This window comes from Bactrocera tryoni, chromosome 2 (genome assembly GCF_016617805.1).
Source record: "Bactrocera tryoni isolate S06 chromosome 2, CSIRO_BtryS06_freeze2, whole genome shotgun sequence".
Taxonomy (NCBI): Eukaryota; Metazoa; Arthropoda; class Insecta; order Diptera; family Tephritidae; genus Bactrocera; species Bactrocera tryoni.
This window is the reverse complement of record NC_052500.1, coordinates 76,171,913-76,189,155: the sequence shown is the minus strand read 5'-3', so window position 1 is coordinate 76,189,155 and position 17,243 is coordinate 76,171,913. Positions and strand designations below refer to the sequence as shown.

The following is a 17,243-nucleotide window of genomic DNA, read 5'->3' as shown; positions in this document are numbered from 1 at the left end:
GTTATGTTGATCATTTTCTTCGATTATCGAGAAGTGGTGCACTCCGGAATCCTCCCGACCGAACTCTTTTCGAACTGTTAAATCAAAAATCTATCTATCAAGGTCTACTGTTCATCTTCTTTGTGTCTGCAACCGTTGGTCAGTCATAATTTCGAAGTTGTAGATAACTTCGTCTATCTTGGAACCAGCATTAACAGCAACAACAACATCTCGAAATCCTCCTGCCAACAGGTGTTACTTCGGTCTGTGAATGCAATTGAGAAGTAAAGTCCTCTCTCGACGAACAAAGACCAAACTCAATAAGTACTTATTATTCCCGTCCTGCATATGGTGAAGAGGAATAGACGATGACAACATCTGATGAATCGACGTTCAGAGTTGAGAAAGGTTCTGCGGAAGATTTATGGTCAGGGCGAATACTGCCAATACCAGGTGGAGAAGGACCTGGCTATACTTGAAATCTCCGAAAGGGAAGAACCACAGGCGCTCTGTCGTAAAGTTGGCTATAAACGTGTAAACGGTGTCTACGCCAATAAAACAGAAGAAGAAGTCTTGGCGGTCACTTGATAAAAGATAATGGAAGTTCTTAGTTTTATAATACAAGTAAAACTAAATTATTGACCATAACTTTAAATTATATATGTACGTTTTTTTCTAAACCATTCTTAAAAAAATACTATTTTGCTTTGAAGGAGCCATATTAAATATGTTTTCTGGTTTTTAATCTCAATGATGAATTCGGATGCAGAACTTCATTAGGAGTATGAAGAAAAATATATTTTTTAGTTTGACATTTATTTTATTTAATAATTGAGCAATACATAGCAATCTATCGGATTTTTTCGATTTTTTTCGATTTTTTTATAATCAATTGAGAAGTTGAGAAGTTAATTTTCTTAAGTAATTGAATTTTCCTTAATGTGTATTTTGTTGAAATGTTTTAAATCAACTAATTTGTTTTCCACCCACCTCCTCTCTCTCTCATTGCAGTGTGAGCCCGGCTTGGGCGCTAGCGTTATGTACAATCTACTCTATAATAGACCACAAAAATTAATGTTACTAGCCGGCTGCAGCACGGTCTGCACCACCGTGGCAGAGGCGGCAAAAATGTGGAACTTAATAGTGGTGAGTAAAAATTATAAATAAATTAAATAAAATATAATACACACATACATACCTACCTACTTACATATACCAGAAATATAACATTATACACACAAATATACATACTCACATGTGCGTAAGTAAATGTGATGTACAAATAATTGCTTGCAATTATCGCTGCCGGCAGGAAATTGCCATCACACACACACACATACGGTAACGCGGCGTACACACACACATGCATGTGTGAAACACGAAGCATAAAGTAACGACGCGGCGATAAATGCCACTGACAAGATTGATGATGGTTATTGCTGTTGTTTTTTTTTATTCGCGCTTATAGTATGCTACTCGTTTTGCCTTTGTTCCGCGGCTGTTTGTGTTAAAAATAATGGCAGCGCCACAATATTTACGTTACTGAGTTAATTAAAAACAAATATGGCCAATGGCGAGCGGAAGTGCAGGCGAAGACAGGTGACACATTCCTACAAACGCATAAGCGACAAACACACACACACACACACACAAAATTAAAAATTCAGCAGAAGAGTTGCAGATAACCGCCATCCATTGCTTTAAAGCAGTGATCTTGAAAATATGAAATTTTTTCATTTCAATATTTTTATGAAAATATAATAAAAAAATATTTGTTGCACCGAATATGAATAGGAAGTTGTGGTAGTTAACAGTAAATCAAAAACTATGCCAGCTAAGCATATAATAGTCGCTTTGTAAGTGGTTTTAGGGAAGCTTTGAGGAAATATTTTCAAATATTCTTTTTGAAAAAAGGGTTCCAGCCATTCAATTTTTTTAATAAAGGCGAAAGGAACTCAACAAAAATAAATTAAATTTATTTGGTAATAAGCCAAAATTTCTACAACATTTTTTTGTTTTTGTATAACATTTTTGCTATCACATTTTTCATAATTTGTTGTAATCCTAAAATTAATTCTTTATGTATATTTTATTAATATATGCCATCTGTATAAATATTTTTCTCAAAAAAAAAAAAAAAATCAGAATTCAAAATATAGCTTTTACTTCAAGTTTGACAGAAAATTTTTATAAAAGTTAGCATTTTTAACATCCAAGATTTTCATAAAATATTTCTTCATACAACTTTTTATATTTTTTTTCCCACATGTTTTATAATCATACATATGTACGTATGTCATACCTGAAAATATTTTATATATATTTTATATATAATATGAAATAATTAAATTTTAAAATAAAGTTAATTTCAAAAAAAAAACTTCTTTTCAAAATAAATTTAATTTTAAGTCCACATTTTACCATGTATCTTTATGTCAGTAGTAGGTTGGAGTCATGTGTAGAAGTTCACGCAAGTGAGGAAAGTTCTCGGATCGCCTTTCACTTAGAAGTGGCCAGAAACGATTCTTTTACATATGACTCAAGCAGCTCACGACTTCCAGTCTTAGACCAAGTATCCTCTGGGTAGCCTAAGAACAACCGTTTGAAGGCGAGCTAAAGTGAGAAGGCGAAACATCACCTCCACAGGGTTGTGAGCTGGGTTTGGGACTTGCCAATTGCCAACTGCCTCGGATGAGAGACCCCCCCTTTTGATGACGACCATGGCAAACGAAATAAGGACTACGAAATTAGGGCATGCACCTGGAATGTCCAGTCCCTTAATTGGGAAGGTGCCGCTGCCCAGCTGGTTGACGTCCTAGTGAAAATAAAGGCTGACATCACCGCCGTCCAAGAAATGCGATGGACGGGACAAGGACAGAGACAAATAAGTCCTTGTTGCATTTACTACAGTGGCCATATAAAGGAGCGCAAGTTTGGTGTTGGATTCGTGGTGGGAGAGAGACTCCGTCGTCGAGTACTATCATTCACTCCGGTGAATGAACGTCTAGCCACAATCCGCATCAAAGCGAGGTTCTTCAACATATCGCTGATTTGCGCCCACGCCCCAATGAAAGAGAAGGACGATGTGACCAAAGATGCCTTCTATGAGCGCTTGGAGCGCACCTATGAGAGCTGCTTCCGCCATGATGTTAAAATCATGCTTGGCGACTTTAACGCCAGGGTGTGCAAAGAAGGTATCTTTGGCTCAACAGTTGGTGAATTCAGCCTCCGCGAGGAAACATCCCCAAATGGTTTGACTTCGAAATATGGTTATCTGTAGTACTAGATTCCAGCATAAGAAAATTCATCAAGCTACCTTACTGTCTCCGGATCGAAAAACTACCAACCAGATCGATCATTTTGTGATAGACGCAAGACACTTCTCCAGTGTTTTAGATGTGCGTGCGCTCCGAGGTCCTAACATCGACTCGGACCGCTATCTAATTGCAGCAAAGATTCGCACCCGCCTCTATGCAGCAAAAAACGCACGTCAACAAATACAAGGAAGGAAGGAAGGAACGTACGATTTTCTACTCGGCTTGCACTCCTGCTCTCTCAGAGCACTCGTCAAAAACTCGGTATAAGGGAAATGGGGGCCGGCATTTCAAACTCCGTACATACAGCTGCAACCGAGGTTACAGTCAAGTTGACTTCCATATTTTTTTTTCCATAAAAATATGTTCACAAAAATTTAATTTAACGTTTGCATATGAATTTGGAAATATTCTTTGCATTAATTCTGTTTCAAATTTTTAATCCCATAAAATGGTGTCAATGATTTTCCCACAATTTTGTCCCATAATTATTTCTTTGAACCATCTACTCCTTTACTGTCGTAGAAACCGCTTACGCAAGCCCAAACATAGTTAAGAAATCTGACGGAGTTTTTGCATGGGTTACCCAGTAAGCATGGCGTACAATGAATAATACTTTCCATAAAGCACAAATTAATCACTTGCATAGATATGTTCAGGTACATAATGTACCATGTACTTAGTACATATGTACATATATTGAAGTAAAATGCTCAATCAGCGATAACAGTGCCTTCAGCAAAAAAAATGCAATATCCTCCAGGACCAATTTGTAAAACGCAAATCGAGTCATTGTACTTAAAGTGCATCAAAAAACAAAAAAAAAACAAAAAACAGAATGGAGGAACGACAAGGCACGAAGCACAAAATCGTCTGCTGCAAACATAAGAAAAAAAATGAAAAAGAATATAAAAAGCGAACAAAACAACAGAAAACAAAAATTGGACGACATTTGGTAATTGAGAACAGGAACAACTTTGCAAATTGCAAAATAAAATTGGCAACAGCTGTTGCTGCTACAATGTTGGGCAAAAAATTAACTTGTTTACATATTGACACACAAAGAGACATATGTTTATGTACATAGAGAGCGGAATAAAAGAAGCTTGCAGGAAATAACGGACTTCCGAAATTAACATATTTTTTTTATATAAAAATATAATATCATAAATATTTTTTAAATAAATTTTTTTTTAAATATTAATTGTTGTTCTTTGTTTTTTCAAAAATGCTGCTTCCACTTGAAAAAATAAAAAAAACTAAACATTGTGTATTTTTTTTTTAATTTTTGTTCCAAAAATATTTGCTTTATATTTGTTTAACTAGTTTAAATGTAGCGATTTTCTAACTATTCCGACATAATATACATTTGTAACTAGCTAAAATGTAACCATCTCCGTACTAGTTCAGAAAAATTAATTTTAAAACTAAACTAAGTTCAAGATAAAAATTTTAATTTTCAAATAGAAGAAAGTTCACAACACAAGCTTTAATTTCGCAATTTTCAACATATTTTTATAAACATATGGCATCTCTAAATAAAATTAATCTCACAGAGAAATTATTTAGTTTAAAAAAATTAAATTTAAATTTTTAGGGTTGCCATGTAGTTAAAAAAAAAATAAATTTAAATTTTCAAGGCTGCCATATAATTTAAAAAAAATTTAATTTATTAATTTTATTTATGTATGGCCTGTAAATAAATTTACAGACAGGACGCTACGGAACTGGCTATTTAGGCCTCGTCCCATAAAAGATAAAATTTTTTTTTATATATTATTATTATTGTTTTTTGTAATATAATTGCTTAAAAATCACAATTCAAATTTCAAAGCGAAAAAATATTTAATAAATGGATTACCATTTAAAAAAATATGCTATGTAAAATCTGTAAAATTTTTAGTTTAATGTGCTGTACTTTAAAAGTGGGGTTTCTCTCCAAACTAGTAACAAAAGCATCACTTACTAACTAGTTTGCTTTTCTAATCAATTGTAACTAGTTAAGATATTATTTTCTAGTCAACTTTTAATTATTTTACTATAAAAAATTTATTTAATAATTCACATTTTTTATAAGCATAAGCATGGCATCCCTAAAAATATTTTTTCTTCAAATGCAAACCAAATTGTAAGTAAAATTAGTTTACGGATTAAAAATAAAATTTTAAAATACATATTATAAAACAAAGTTCGCAATAAAAAATTAAATTTTTAAATTTTCAAAATATTGTCTTAAGCATATGGCATCTCAAAAAATTTTTTTCTCGGCCAATGTCAAAAAAATGTGATTTAACAGTTAAATTATTTAATTTAAAAAAAATTAAACATTGGAAGTTTTAGGGTTGCCAGATAATTATGAAAAAATTACTAATTTTTGTCTTATACATATATATAGTGTAGTAATGGCTATACTTAAATTTTCAAAGCAAAAAAATATAAAATATTTTAAATAAAATTTTGCATAAAACATTTTTTCCAAAATTTGTAATTTATTGGCAAATTTAAATAAATTATCTATATTTTGAAAATGTTCTACAAACTAGTAAAAAAAAATAACCAGTTACCAACTAGTTTGCATTTCGACTCTATTGTAACTAGTTCAGATATCTGTGCTTACTTCAAGTAAACTACTTTTAAAATATCAAAAACACATATATACACTATATTATTATATTATTTCCTACATGGTCACCATCAACAATTTCCCAATACAAGCAGCAGAGTGGAAAATTGAAAGGAGCACACACACACACATCAGCAGCATCATTTGTACCTGTTTTTTCCTGAAATTTCTCAATTCATTCACACACTGCTAACGGTATACTTTGTACAACCGAATATTTGCGCTCATTTGCGATTTTTCTCCGCAAGCACAATGCGATTGAGCAAATCACACAAAAGCTCGCACAGCTTCGGCCCTTTTACATATGTATGTGTATGGATGTGTGTGTGCGTATGTGCATTGTAAATGCTTATTGCTGTCGACAAATGTTGATGATGCGTTGCTAACATTATTGCTGACACACGGCTGTCTGCAGCAATACAAATGCAACAACAACAACAACAAACCGTTGTATATTCGCTTGTTGCGCTTTGCTTGACTGCACCGACGGCGGTCAGCGGCAGCCAGCGTCGCAGTTGGAATCAGATGTTAACGGTGATGGCACAATTGCAATGTCAGCGCACACAGCTACCAACAGCATAATAACAACAATAAAAATGTATACAGCGTGTGTGCAGCAAATAAGAAGGCAATGAATTGCTCACTGGCCATTGCGCTGGTTTGCGATTGTATGCGTGTCTGTGTGTCTGTGATTTTTGCTTATTTACTGTCTTCTTGCATTATTTTTGCCTTTTTCTGGCTTAAATCACTTGCCTTACATGTACTTGTTGCTGGCGCAGAGCATAAAGCCTGATAGCTTCACGTCTCACTGCTTCTGTTCAATTCCCGGTTGACAGTTTAGACTTGGCTTTGGCTTTAATGGCGGTGAAGCAACTGAGTTTACAGCGTCTTTGAATAGCGTAAATAATCAGTGGAGATTATCAACTGCAGATTATATTTTTTTGAGTTGCGTAGCAGAAAATTTGGCAACAAAGTCTGGCAAAGCACAAAGTCTGGAATCTGTCAGCTTACATATATTTTGATTTTTTGGTTTTCGGGGTCTACTGTATTTGTAAAAATGTGACTTTACACATTCTATTTTATCTCAAAAAGGAGTTTTGCCAGTTTTGTTTCTAGAAAAATCTTCGTACACCTTAATTTGAGATTGAGGTGATGGGACTTTTCCTATGTTAGGCCGTTGAGCTGATCCTCGCAACAAAAGTAAGGCAGACAGTTCTGAACTTTGCTCCTTTATGAATTCCCAAAACTTCTACACATGGATCACTAGAGCCTTATAAAAATATGCAGCCAGCTCCCTAAGTTCGTTCCTAGTTGTTTCAACTTCAGTCTGGCAAAAGCAGAATAGTTCATCAGAAAGTATTTTAATAATTTCTCCTGACCTCGCATACTGAAATTTTAACACCACAATATATTTAGGCGCATCGCTGGTGAGATTATTCGACATAATCCAGTATTAACACCTTTCATAGCGTTGACATGAACCTTGAACTATAAGTAGTAGAAGTACTGGACTAGAAGATTGTCTTACCCGTACAAGTTTTATTTGTTGCCAAGCTCACGAGAGATCCGTGGATTCAAAGTAAAAGTGCAAGAGTGAAACAGAGTACACACTCGTTCCAGAAACAGGTGAAACTGAGTTCAAGTTATGGTATATAGAAAACTCGTCGGATTTGCTGTTTCCAGCAATACCTCTGTGACTTTTTCCAAGCTCTACGAATATGAAAGTTATTCTCTAGCATATATACTTCCTTTTAAAACCTTCATGCAACATATCCAGTTCTGTGTTCCGTCCTTATCACTATTAAAACAAGACACACTTTGTTTCAATGTTATTGATGTAGAGATTTGAAATAGATAATATTTGAATCCGCTTCGGTTATTAGATAAAAACTTTCGAGAGAAGCGATTCACATTTCATCAGAAATTTTTCTTCGTTCAAATGAGCTAAAGACCGTTTTGGAAGCCACTCGGGCACCTTATTTCGAAGTCGGCGGTATTTTTTGATTGAAGCTTTGGACCGAGTCACGAATTTTGCATTCATTCGCCGTTTCAAAAGTGAGTCATGCTTCGAAAGGACAGTTGTAATCCAATACTTCAATTGGTCTATTTCAACGAAGAAGCCTCCCTTTACCTTTTTTACTACCTTTCTGGTACTGTATTGAACACTCTCGTAGTCGAAGACGCTGCATGTATTCGGACGATATGTATAATCAATAATAATAATAGTTATTGTAACGGCAGAATTCTGCCGAGTTGACAGTCCTTGACTGGTTAAAAATGTGGGTCCGTTCCAATTACGTAGACTCGACTGTCGTGACTGTCGTGGGAACGGAGTTTTAATTCTTCGAACTCTGCTCTTGTCGACAAGGAATTTGATAAGGATTTTAATAATGTTATCTCGTTCATTCTCAGTACGCTTTTATGTCAAACTTTTGCCGGATTGAAATTCTTGATTTAGAATCTTGACAGTCACGTTTTTAACGAACCTGTAAAAGCAGCTAGGATTGATATTGACCACATATAAAAGTCTAGTGATTCAAAATAATGAATAGAATTACAAATGACCTGAGCTCACAGCTATCCAAGCGGGATCGTAGGTTAGCTTCATTGTGAAAGTTACCTTTGCGACCTAACGTAACCTTTACCAGACCTTCTATTTAAAGAAGATCCTGCTTCTATTTAGCTTACTACCAGAAATTTAAGTAAGTAATCGTCAGGACAAGTTAAAAATAAATTACAATAATAAATCTTCGACTGCAATTACTTATTAAAGACAGCAGAATATGTTTGCATGTTATTCGAATTTCGCAGATTTTGAATCATCCAATTTAGGTAATAAGGTTTAAACTAGAGGTTAGATAACTAGCTAAAAAGCGTCAGCACTTTGATGCCTCAGAGGTGTAGTTTCTTGACACATTTCCTAATTCCTCCCTTTGTACTCAACAAAATCGAAATACATTTTAAAATTACTCCAATATTTGACATTTCTCCATGACAGCAATATAATTTTCTTCACTCTCGTTGATGCTTGCTCTCCTCAGAATTTAAAAATTGATACCGACGGGGTCTAATGTGTTGTAGACACATAATTTTTAAAACATTGCCACAGCTTAACTAATTGTTACAAATAGACGAAAAAGAAATTACCGGAATTAAAATAAATTGTTTTTCTCCCAAAACGAAGAATATAATTACATTTGCGCCGGAATTAAATATGTTCCTTGCTCTATCTTCTATCCTTGCATCATATTGTCTCCCCGTCGGTTGAGCTTGCGGGCTAATTAAGGCTAATGGAGGTGCATATGTGCGCCGGAGTATCACCTGCGGGACAGTACTGTCATATTCCAAGCGCATGGACGCTGGCTGGGAGCGCAAGCCTTTTTAAGTAGCTTACTGCTAATGAGATAAAATGCATATGCAAGTTACAGGATAATTAAAAAAATGAGTAAAAAGCACTTGAATAAGCGTGTTAAGTTAGCGAGAGGGAAACGTTCGAGCATACGAAAGGAGCTGAAGCTCTGAAAATTCGATATCAAGTAGTATAATAGATGATTTTAAAGAAAATTTTGTAGTGAAAAGTTCGGTCTGTTCAATAAATTTGAAACCATATATAATATTTTAATATTAATAAAATAAAAAACTGGTCCTAAAGTAACTAGTTCGATATTGTTCCTTTTGTAACTAGTTCAGAACTAGTTATGAACTGAACCAAATTATGAAAGATAGATTAAAATTAATTTAATGAAATTTTTTAAATTTATTAAACCAAGTAGAATGATAAAGGATTTTAAATAAATTTTAGTAAAATGTTAATATTATTTATACAATAAAACTGGTCAAAAAGTAAGAAGCTCTATGTTGTGTTCAAGTAACTAATTTTGGAAATCATTTGAAAATTGAATCTTAATTAAATAAATAAAAACTAGTCCTAAGGTTATAAACTACTGAAATTATGAAACATAATTTTATATTATTTTGATTAATTTTGGAAATTTTATTAAACCATAAACTACTCCGAAAGTAACTATCCAGATCTAATGATCAACTACTTAGTTCAAGAATTTGGGGGAATTTAAAAGAAATTTTCAATTTTTATTGCTAGTGAGAAAAGTTGGAAAAAGTTGGAAATAAAAATTTCGCAATTAGTGTACGTACATATGTATATACATAAATATTTGACACCCCTTCTCTCTTGAGTTTTACTAGAACTATCAACGAGAATTTCTTCAAGTTCACAATAAATTCGAATAATTGTTCATCACCTTAGCAACCAAAACTTAAGCCAAACTGAAATGAACTAGTTATAGACTACGTAAAAATATAATAGTTCGAAAGTAATTAGTTTCGAGTTAATATAAAAAAGCTGTAATGACTAAAATGTAACAAAATAATTTTTTCTATCACTTTGGTAGCCACATCCTAACACAAACCGAAATAAACTAGTTTCTGACTACAAAAAAATACCCTAGTGTCAAAGTAATTAGTTTCGAGGTAACATAAAAAAGTTTTAATGAATAAATCGTAGTAAAAAATATGTCTTATTGCTTTGTGAAACAACCTATTTAAAAGTAGACTAGTGGCAATGTAAGTAGTTTTGGGGTAGTATAAAAAGTTTTTATGATTTAAGAGTTTTGACAAATTTTTTTAATAACCTTCGGTATGACAACCTAAACTAAATCGAAACTAACTAGTTGCAGACTATATAAAAATATACTAGTTCAAAAGTAATTAGTTTCGATATAGTAGAAAAAAGTTTTAATCGTTGAAGAGTATTAAACATTATTTGTTATGTCTTTGATAAGCAGAACCTAAACTTAAACGCAATAAAAACAAGGTTTATATAAAAATATGAAGTTCAAAAGAATATAAAAATAGTTCAGAAGAAAGTAGTTTTGGCGTTGTATAAAGAAAGATTTATTAATTTAAGAGTATGAAGAAATATTTCTCATTACATTTGTAACCGCAACCGAAACTAATCCGATACAAACTAGTTTCAGAACACTTAAAAATATACTAGTTCGAAAGTAAGTAGTTTTGAGGTGGTAAAAAAAAGTTTTATTGACTATAATACTCCCATAGAAATAGCTTTCTAAAATCAACCGAAACTATTCCGATACAAACTAGTTTTAGAACACTTAAAAATATACTAGTTCAAAAGTAATAGTTTTGAAGTGGTAAGAAACAGTTCTAATCACCATAGTACTCTCATAAAAAAATTTTAATTACCTTTGTAAAACCAACCAAAAGTAATACGATACAAACTAGTATCATATTACACAAAATTATACTACATCAAAAGAAATTAGTTTCGGGGTAGCATAAAATAATTTTTTTAAACTACTTAAAACAGCTAATAGTCTCTATAGTAACAGAAAAAAGATCAAGATTCTCCAACGAAACGAAACTCTAAAAAATTCATCAGCGGTAAATTTTTCCCTACAGGCACACGCGTGCCATTTGCGTCTAACAAAATTAATTACTTGAAAATCTTTTAACTGCACTTTGGCCACAAAATATACAATGTGGTTGCTCGTGAAAAAAAGCGCCAAGTGCAGCCACAAAAGCCAACAAAGAGGTGAAGAGAATTCGTAAGAGCAAAAAGCACAGAGTTGGAGTAATGTCATTTATATACGAAGCAACCGCACTCAAGCGCATTAACAACACATATGCAGTGGCTGATACGTGAAGATTTTATTAAATTTTTTTATAAATAAAAAACATAAATTAAAAAACAAAAACATTTTCTTTGGTTTTTCGCCACTTTCGACCACAATTTAACACACACACACATTTTACAATTCGCTTGCACCACAGATTTAAAATATATGTATATATGTAATATATTTCTTCTCTACTGTATTTCAGCTCTGCTATGGTGCCTCGAGTCCGGCACTCTCGGATCGCAGTCGCTTTCCAACACTATTTCGCACACATCCCTCCGCAACGGTACACAATCCGACACGTATAAAATTAATGAAAAAATTCGGTTGGTCACGTGTGGCCATACTGCAGCAGGCCGAGGAGGTCTTCATATCGGTGAGTATAATGAAATGGCAGTCATTACGGTAGATAACCATCAGTAGCATTTGTTTCAAGGCGAGATAGAAAGAGCGAATGAATAAGCGAAATAGCAAAAGCGTAATGTAATATATTTACACATATATGTAAGTTTACGTGAGTGTGTGTGTGCACATGCTGCTCAATGCAATGAGTACTTAAAATTCCAAAGGTGAATGCAGTGCCAGCCACAAAATGAATTAATAAATAAGTGAGCTCGGAAGTGTGGCAAAAAAGGCAATTGCTGCCAAGGCACTTCAACTATAATTACATAAATGCACACAGACATTCACACACATGCATTTTAATTTACTTGTTTCTGTGTGTGTTTGTCTGAGAGATTTGGTAAAAGCTTTTCCTGTCACCAAAATTCTTCTATGCGCCGCAATATAAGCTATGTTTTCAATGCCAGCAAAACATTACGTATACGCCCTGTGCATTCCTCTGGAGATTTTCAATTTGCTTGTTTTAATTATTTCAATTTAGTATTTTAACGGCAAATCAACTGTGCACAAATATGCAATTTATTGCAACTCAAGTTACATTAAGTGTCCAGAGTAATTTGCTGTTTAATAATTTTGTGCAGTATGACAGTTTTCCACAAGAACAACTACAAAGTATCGTCGTCATTGAGACAGAAGATAAATTGCCTAAATTTACAAATTAAGAAGTGACATGTGAAAATTTAATTGAAAATTGGAAGTTTTTGAGTATTAAGGTCAGATTAGCACAATAAAAATATCGAAAATTTAACTTAAAATAATAATTAAAATTAGAATAAACCTAAAATTACAAAAAAATATAATTACAATAAAAATTAAGAGTAAAAGTAAAATTGAAATTAAAACTAAAACTAAACTTAAAATTACAATTGAAATTGAAATCAAACTTAAAATTAGAAATAATTGAAAATAAAAGTAGAGTTAAAATTAAAATAAAATTAGCATTAACATTAACATTAACATTAACATTAACATTAACATTAACATTAACATTAACATTAACATTAACATTAACATTAACATTAACATTAACATTAACATTAACATTAACATTAACATTAACATTAACATTAACATTAACATTAACATTAACATTAACATTAACATTAACATTAACATTAACATTATATTGGACTAAGATTTTTATATAATAAATATAAATAATAAATTAATAATAATAATAAAATAATAAATTAGAATTAAAAAATTGTTCTGAGAAAACTTTCGCTCATTATGAATAATGTTTCATATAATTATGAAAAATGTAGCTATTTTTTTTCAGCCATTCTGAATTTATACTCTTCAATAACTCAGATTTTAGAGGTTCTGAAATCTAAGTAGAATCCATTTAAAAGTGGCCAAATTTATTTGGAAAAAGGTGGCAACCTCGTAAGAAACTATTTTACCATATATGAATGTATATTTACCATAAATGGATATACAATTATTTGTTTTTTGCAACTTTGAATAAAATTATAGTGACACCTAAGTACCTTAGTACCGTATCTTATAAATTTTTAAAAATGTGGCAAGCTAGATTTTAACATTTTTGAATTCATCATTTTCAATATTTACCCTTTAGAGACTCTTATATGTATCTCCGATGGAAGCTTTGAATAGTTTTATAGAAATAAAAAGTGGCAACCCTGTAACAAATATAATAAAAAATATTTATTTGAAATTTCACATAAAATTATATTAATATTCTCATAGCATTTTCGGTCTAACTTTACATTAATTTTTTATATTTTTTTTTAAATGTGGCAACCCTGGCTTTCGCTACCCCTTTAAAAATTCTAACATCTCCAGTGGAAGCTTTCAAGAATTGAAAGGATTTATAGAAGTAAAAAGTGTCAACGCTGTAAAAAATAATATAATAAAAAAATATTTTTTTTTCAATATTACATAAAATTATGGCGAGACTTATGTAAATAATTATTCCCTTAGTATTTTTAATTTAATCTTACATAAACTTTTATAAATTTTTAAAAACGTGGCAACGCTGATTTTAACATTTTTGTATTTATCGTTTTCAATAACTACATACCTCTCATTCGTACTGATACGTCAGACGAAAGCTTTTCAGCAACGCAACGTTTTATAAAAGGTGGCAATCCTGAAAAACAAAAATTAAAAAAACAAATTATTATTATTTTTTCCTCTATTAGTTTTTTTGCAACAATTGATTAAAATTAGGTGACACCCATACCCGAAATAATATTTAAGGAAGCAAAATTGTAATTCACATGAATTAATAATTACGTATACGCAGTGGCGAAGCATGGTGTGAACAACTAGGAGACTTTGTAATTTGTGTTTTTTTTTTAAGTGCTGAATTTGTGCGTCCTTGATTCAGATATTTACAAAAACTTTTACTGCAGCGTTCATAATCCAGGCAACAATAACTTTTTACATAAAGGGTGATCCATATCGAAGTTCCCTACTTTAAAAGAAAAAACATAAAAACTTTGAATTTATTTATTTCTAATTTATGGTACATTGAGATGAGTATTAAAACTGCAAACTCTTTTAGAATTCAGACTAAAAGCGTTGAAAAATGTGTTGATTCCAAACTTATGATAAAATATATAATTTTTACGCCTTTCTCTGAACTAAAAAAAAAACCTAGCAGTAAACAATGTATTACTAAAAATTTCTCACCGAAATAACACGAACTTCCCTTACCAGTATTCAACAGAAATTAATGTTTTCACAAATTAGTATCTTGCTAATGACACGCGCCGAATAATTTGCACTACTCAAACCATTAATGCCGAATTTCCTGTGTTTTTCTTTTTCATTATAATTTCTTTTGTCTATTCATGTTTTTGCTATTCCATTGAATTCGGAGAATTGTTTCAATGCTTTGCTTTTGTTTCATTGCCAATACAGCAACCATGTTCCGCTCTGCACTCGCATATCAGTCTACTCTTTGTCTGTCGCTTCATTTTGACACATTATTATCTTAATGATGTGCCTGTCTTTCAGAAAAATACCATTTCAACGTATTGCTTTGTTTGATTTCTTTGTTTTTGCGGAGTGTGTGCGCGATTAAAACGAAATTTTTGTGAAAAAATTATGTAAATCAGAGAAAAATTGTGCTTTTTCTACGAAATAATTTTCCAACAGAATTTCTGAAATCAAGAGAAAATGAATCACGACCTTGATTAATGCTTTGTAGCTGCTTTCCGGGAATTTTTCAGCATCTTGTCATATTCTTAACACTAAAAAAGATCTGTTCAATTTACATATTTTCCAATTCCATTTGTTTACCGAACAGCGCTCATTATAGCGAATTTTATAGCAATAAGAAATATTTAATTTTCGTTAAAAAAAAATGGAATCCGAAATTGAAAAGAATTAATTAAATAAAATCTGGACTTAATATAACTAGTTCAATATTGTTCCTTTTTTAAGAAGTTGAGAACTAGTTAAGAAAAGCAATGTAATTTAAGTAAAAAATTCGGTATATTAAATAGATTTGAGACCATATATAAAATTTAATATTTTCAAAACGAAAATAGGTCCTAAAGTAACTAGTTCAAGATTTGATTCAAGTAACATTTTCAGAAAATTTTTGAAATCATCATCTTTATTAAAAAAAAACCTAAAACTAGTACTAAAGTAACTAGTTCTGTTTCGATTTGTAACTAGTTCAGGGCTAGTTATGAACTGTTTAAATTATGAAAGATAATTTAATTTGAATTTAAATAATTTTTGAAATTTTATTTAACCATAAACTGTTCCGAAAGTAACTATCCGGAACTAGTTTTCAAGTAGTTAGTTCAAGAAGTTTGGACAAATTATTTAATTCTTGCGTATAAAAAAATGAAATTCAAAAGAATTAAATAAATAAAAAATGTTCCTAAAGTAACTAGTTCGATATTGTTCCTTTTGTAACTAATTGAGGACTAGTTATGAAATATATTTTTATATTAATTTAATTAGCTTTGAAATTGTATTAAACTATTAATTGTTCCAAAAATAACTATCCAAATCTAGTTCTGAAGTAGTTAGTTCAAGAAGTTTGGGCGATTTAAAAAAAATGTTCATTGATTAGGAAAATTATTTTATTCTTGCATAAATTACTTATTGCTAAAAGAAAAAGTTGGAAATAAGAATTTAAAAAACATTGTACATAAGTACATATTAGGCACTTCTTTTCTATTGAATTTTACAAGTACACTTTGCTGCTTGTCTCCGGGAAATTTCTTCAAGTTCGAAAAAAATTCGAATAATTTCGATATTGGCTTTTCAGCGTTGTGAGTATGAAAAACCAAAATAAAACTAAAATTTCTAATTTTAGCCTAGCTAGAAACCGACTATTTCAAAAGTAACTAGTTATGCGGTAGTAGGTAGGTAGGAGTGCAGCCCTATCGGGCTCAATTAGCACTTGATGTGCCATTTTGATACTAGTAAAAAACTATTTTTTTTTTGTTATCCAAAGAACAAATTATATAATACACAATATAAAAAAAAGCTTGCAGCATTATATCCCAGACATACTCCAAGCATATAGCGTGTGTGTCCAAAATTATTCCAACCTCAGAGACTAACAAGTCAAGAGACAGCACACTCAGCCAGCAATAATCAAAGATCAATTCTAACGCACAGCAACAAAATACGGCCTGCAATAGCCAGCCAGACAGCTAATTTTGAAAGGCCGAACAACTGGTTACAGCTAATCGTTCGCTGCTCCATGCCTAGCGCCTTTTAAATTTCAATCAAAGACAAGTCAACGCCAAACCAACACTTTAACGCCACTCAACTCAGCTGAACTGAACTCATTCATAGCCGACAATTATAAGCCATCAACGGCAGCATTATCGAGAGGGCCGGATACACAGGCGCGCTGAGTTGAGGCGTGTATCAAAAACTAGGGCCAACGTCACGTGGGGAACAACAAAAACAACACTAAAGCCTTATTAGTGAAGTGTAAGGTCCGAAAGGCGCTCAAGAGCTCGCAATGCAAAGTGAAAATAGTGAATTTCAAGCACACACACATGTACTCATATTGTATGTGTGTCGTATGTGCGTGTGTTAGCATGCATTTTAGTGTTTGGATTTAGAGGTTGAGCACTTCGAGTGTGCGCAGCTAACTGTACTACGCATCAATGCTCTTGACCTTTTGTTTAATGCTATTAGCTTACATGTGTTGTTGTCGTTCTTGTTGTGTGTGCCACTATTGTGGCCGCTTTGCTGTTCATTATATCTACGCATGGCTAGTCATTTCCAATGAGTGGGCCGCCAGCTATATTTCCTTTGCCA

The 17,243-nt window shown here is 32.2% G+C and overlaps 1 protein-coding gene across 1 annotated transcript in view; it reads left to right on the top strand.

Annotated features, from left to right (window-relative positions):
* The first annotated feature begins 360 nt into the window (after positions 1–360).
* The window catches only part of LOC120768864 (gamma-aminobutyric acid type B receptor subunit 1), a 147,393-nt gene continuing 130,510 nt past the window's right edge, over positions 361–17,243 (top strand). Inside the window, exons 1-3 of the mRNA XM_040095619.1 lie at positions 361–513; positions 991–1,125; positions 11,782–11,952. Of these exons, the coding sequence (XP_039951553.1) occupies positions 361–513; positions 991–1,125; positions 11,782–11,952 (459 nt within the window). The remainder of the gene's footprint in view (positions 514–990; positions 1,126–11,781; positions 11,953–17,243) is intronic.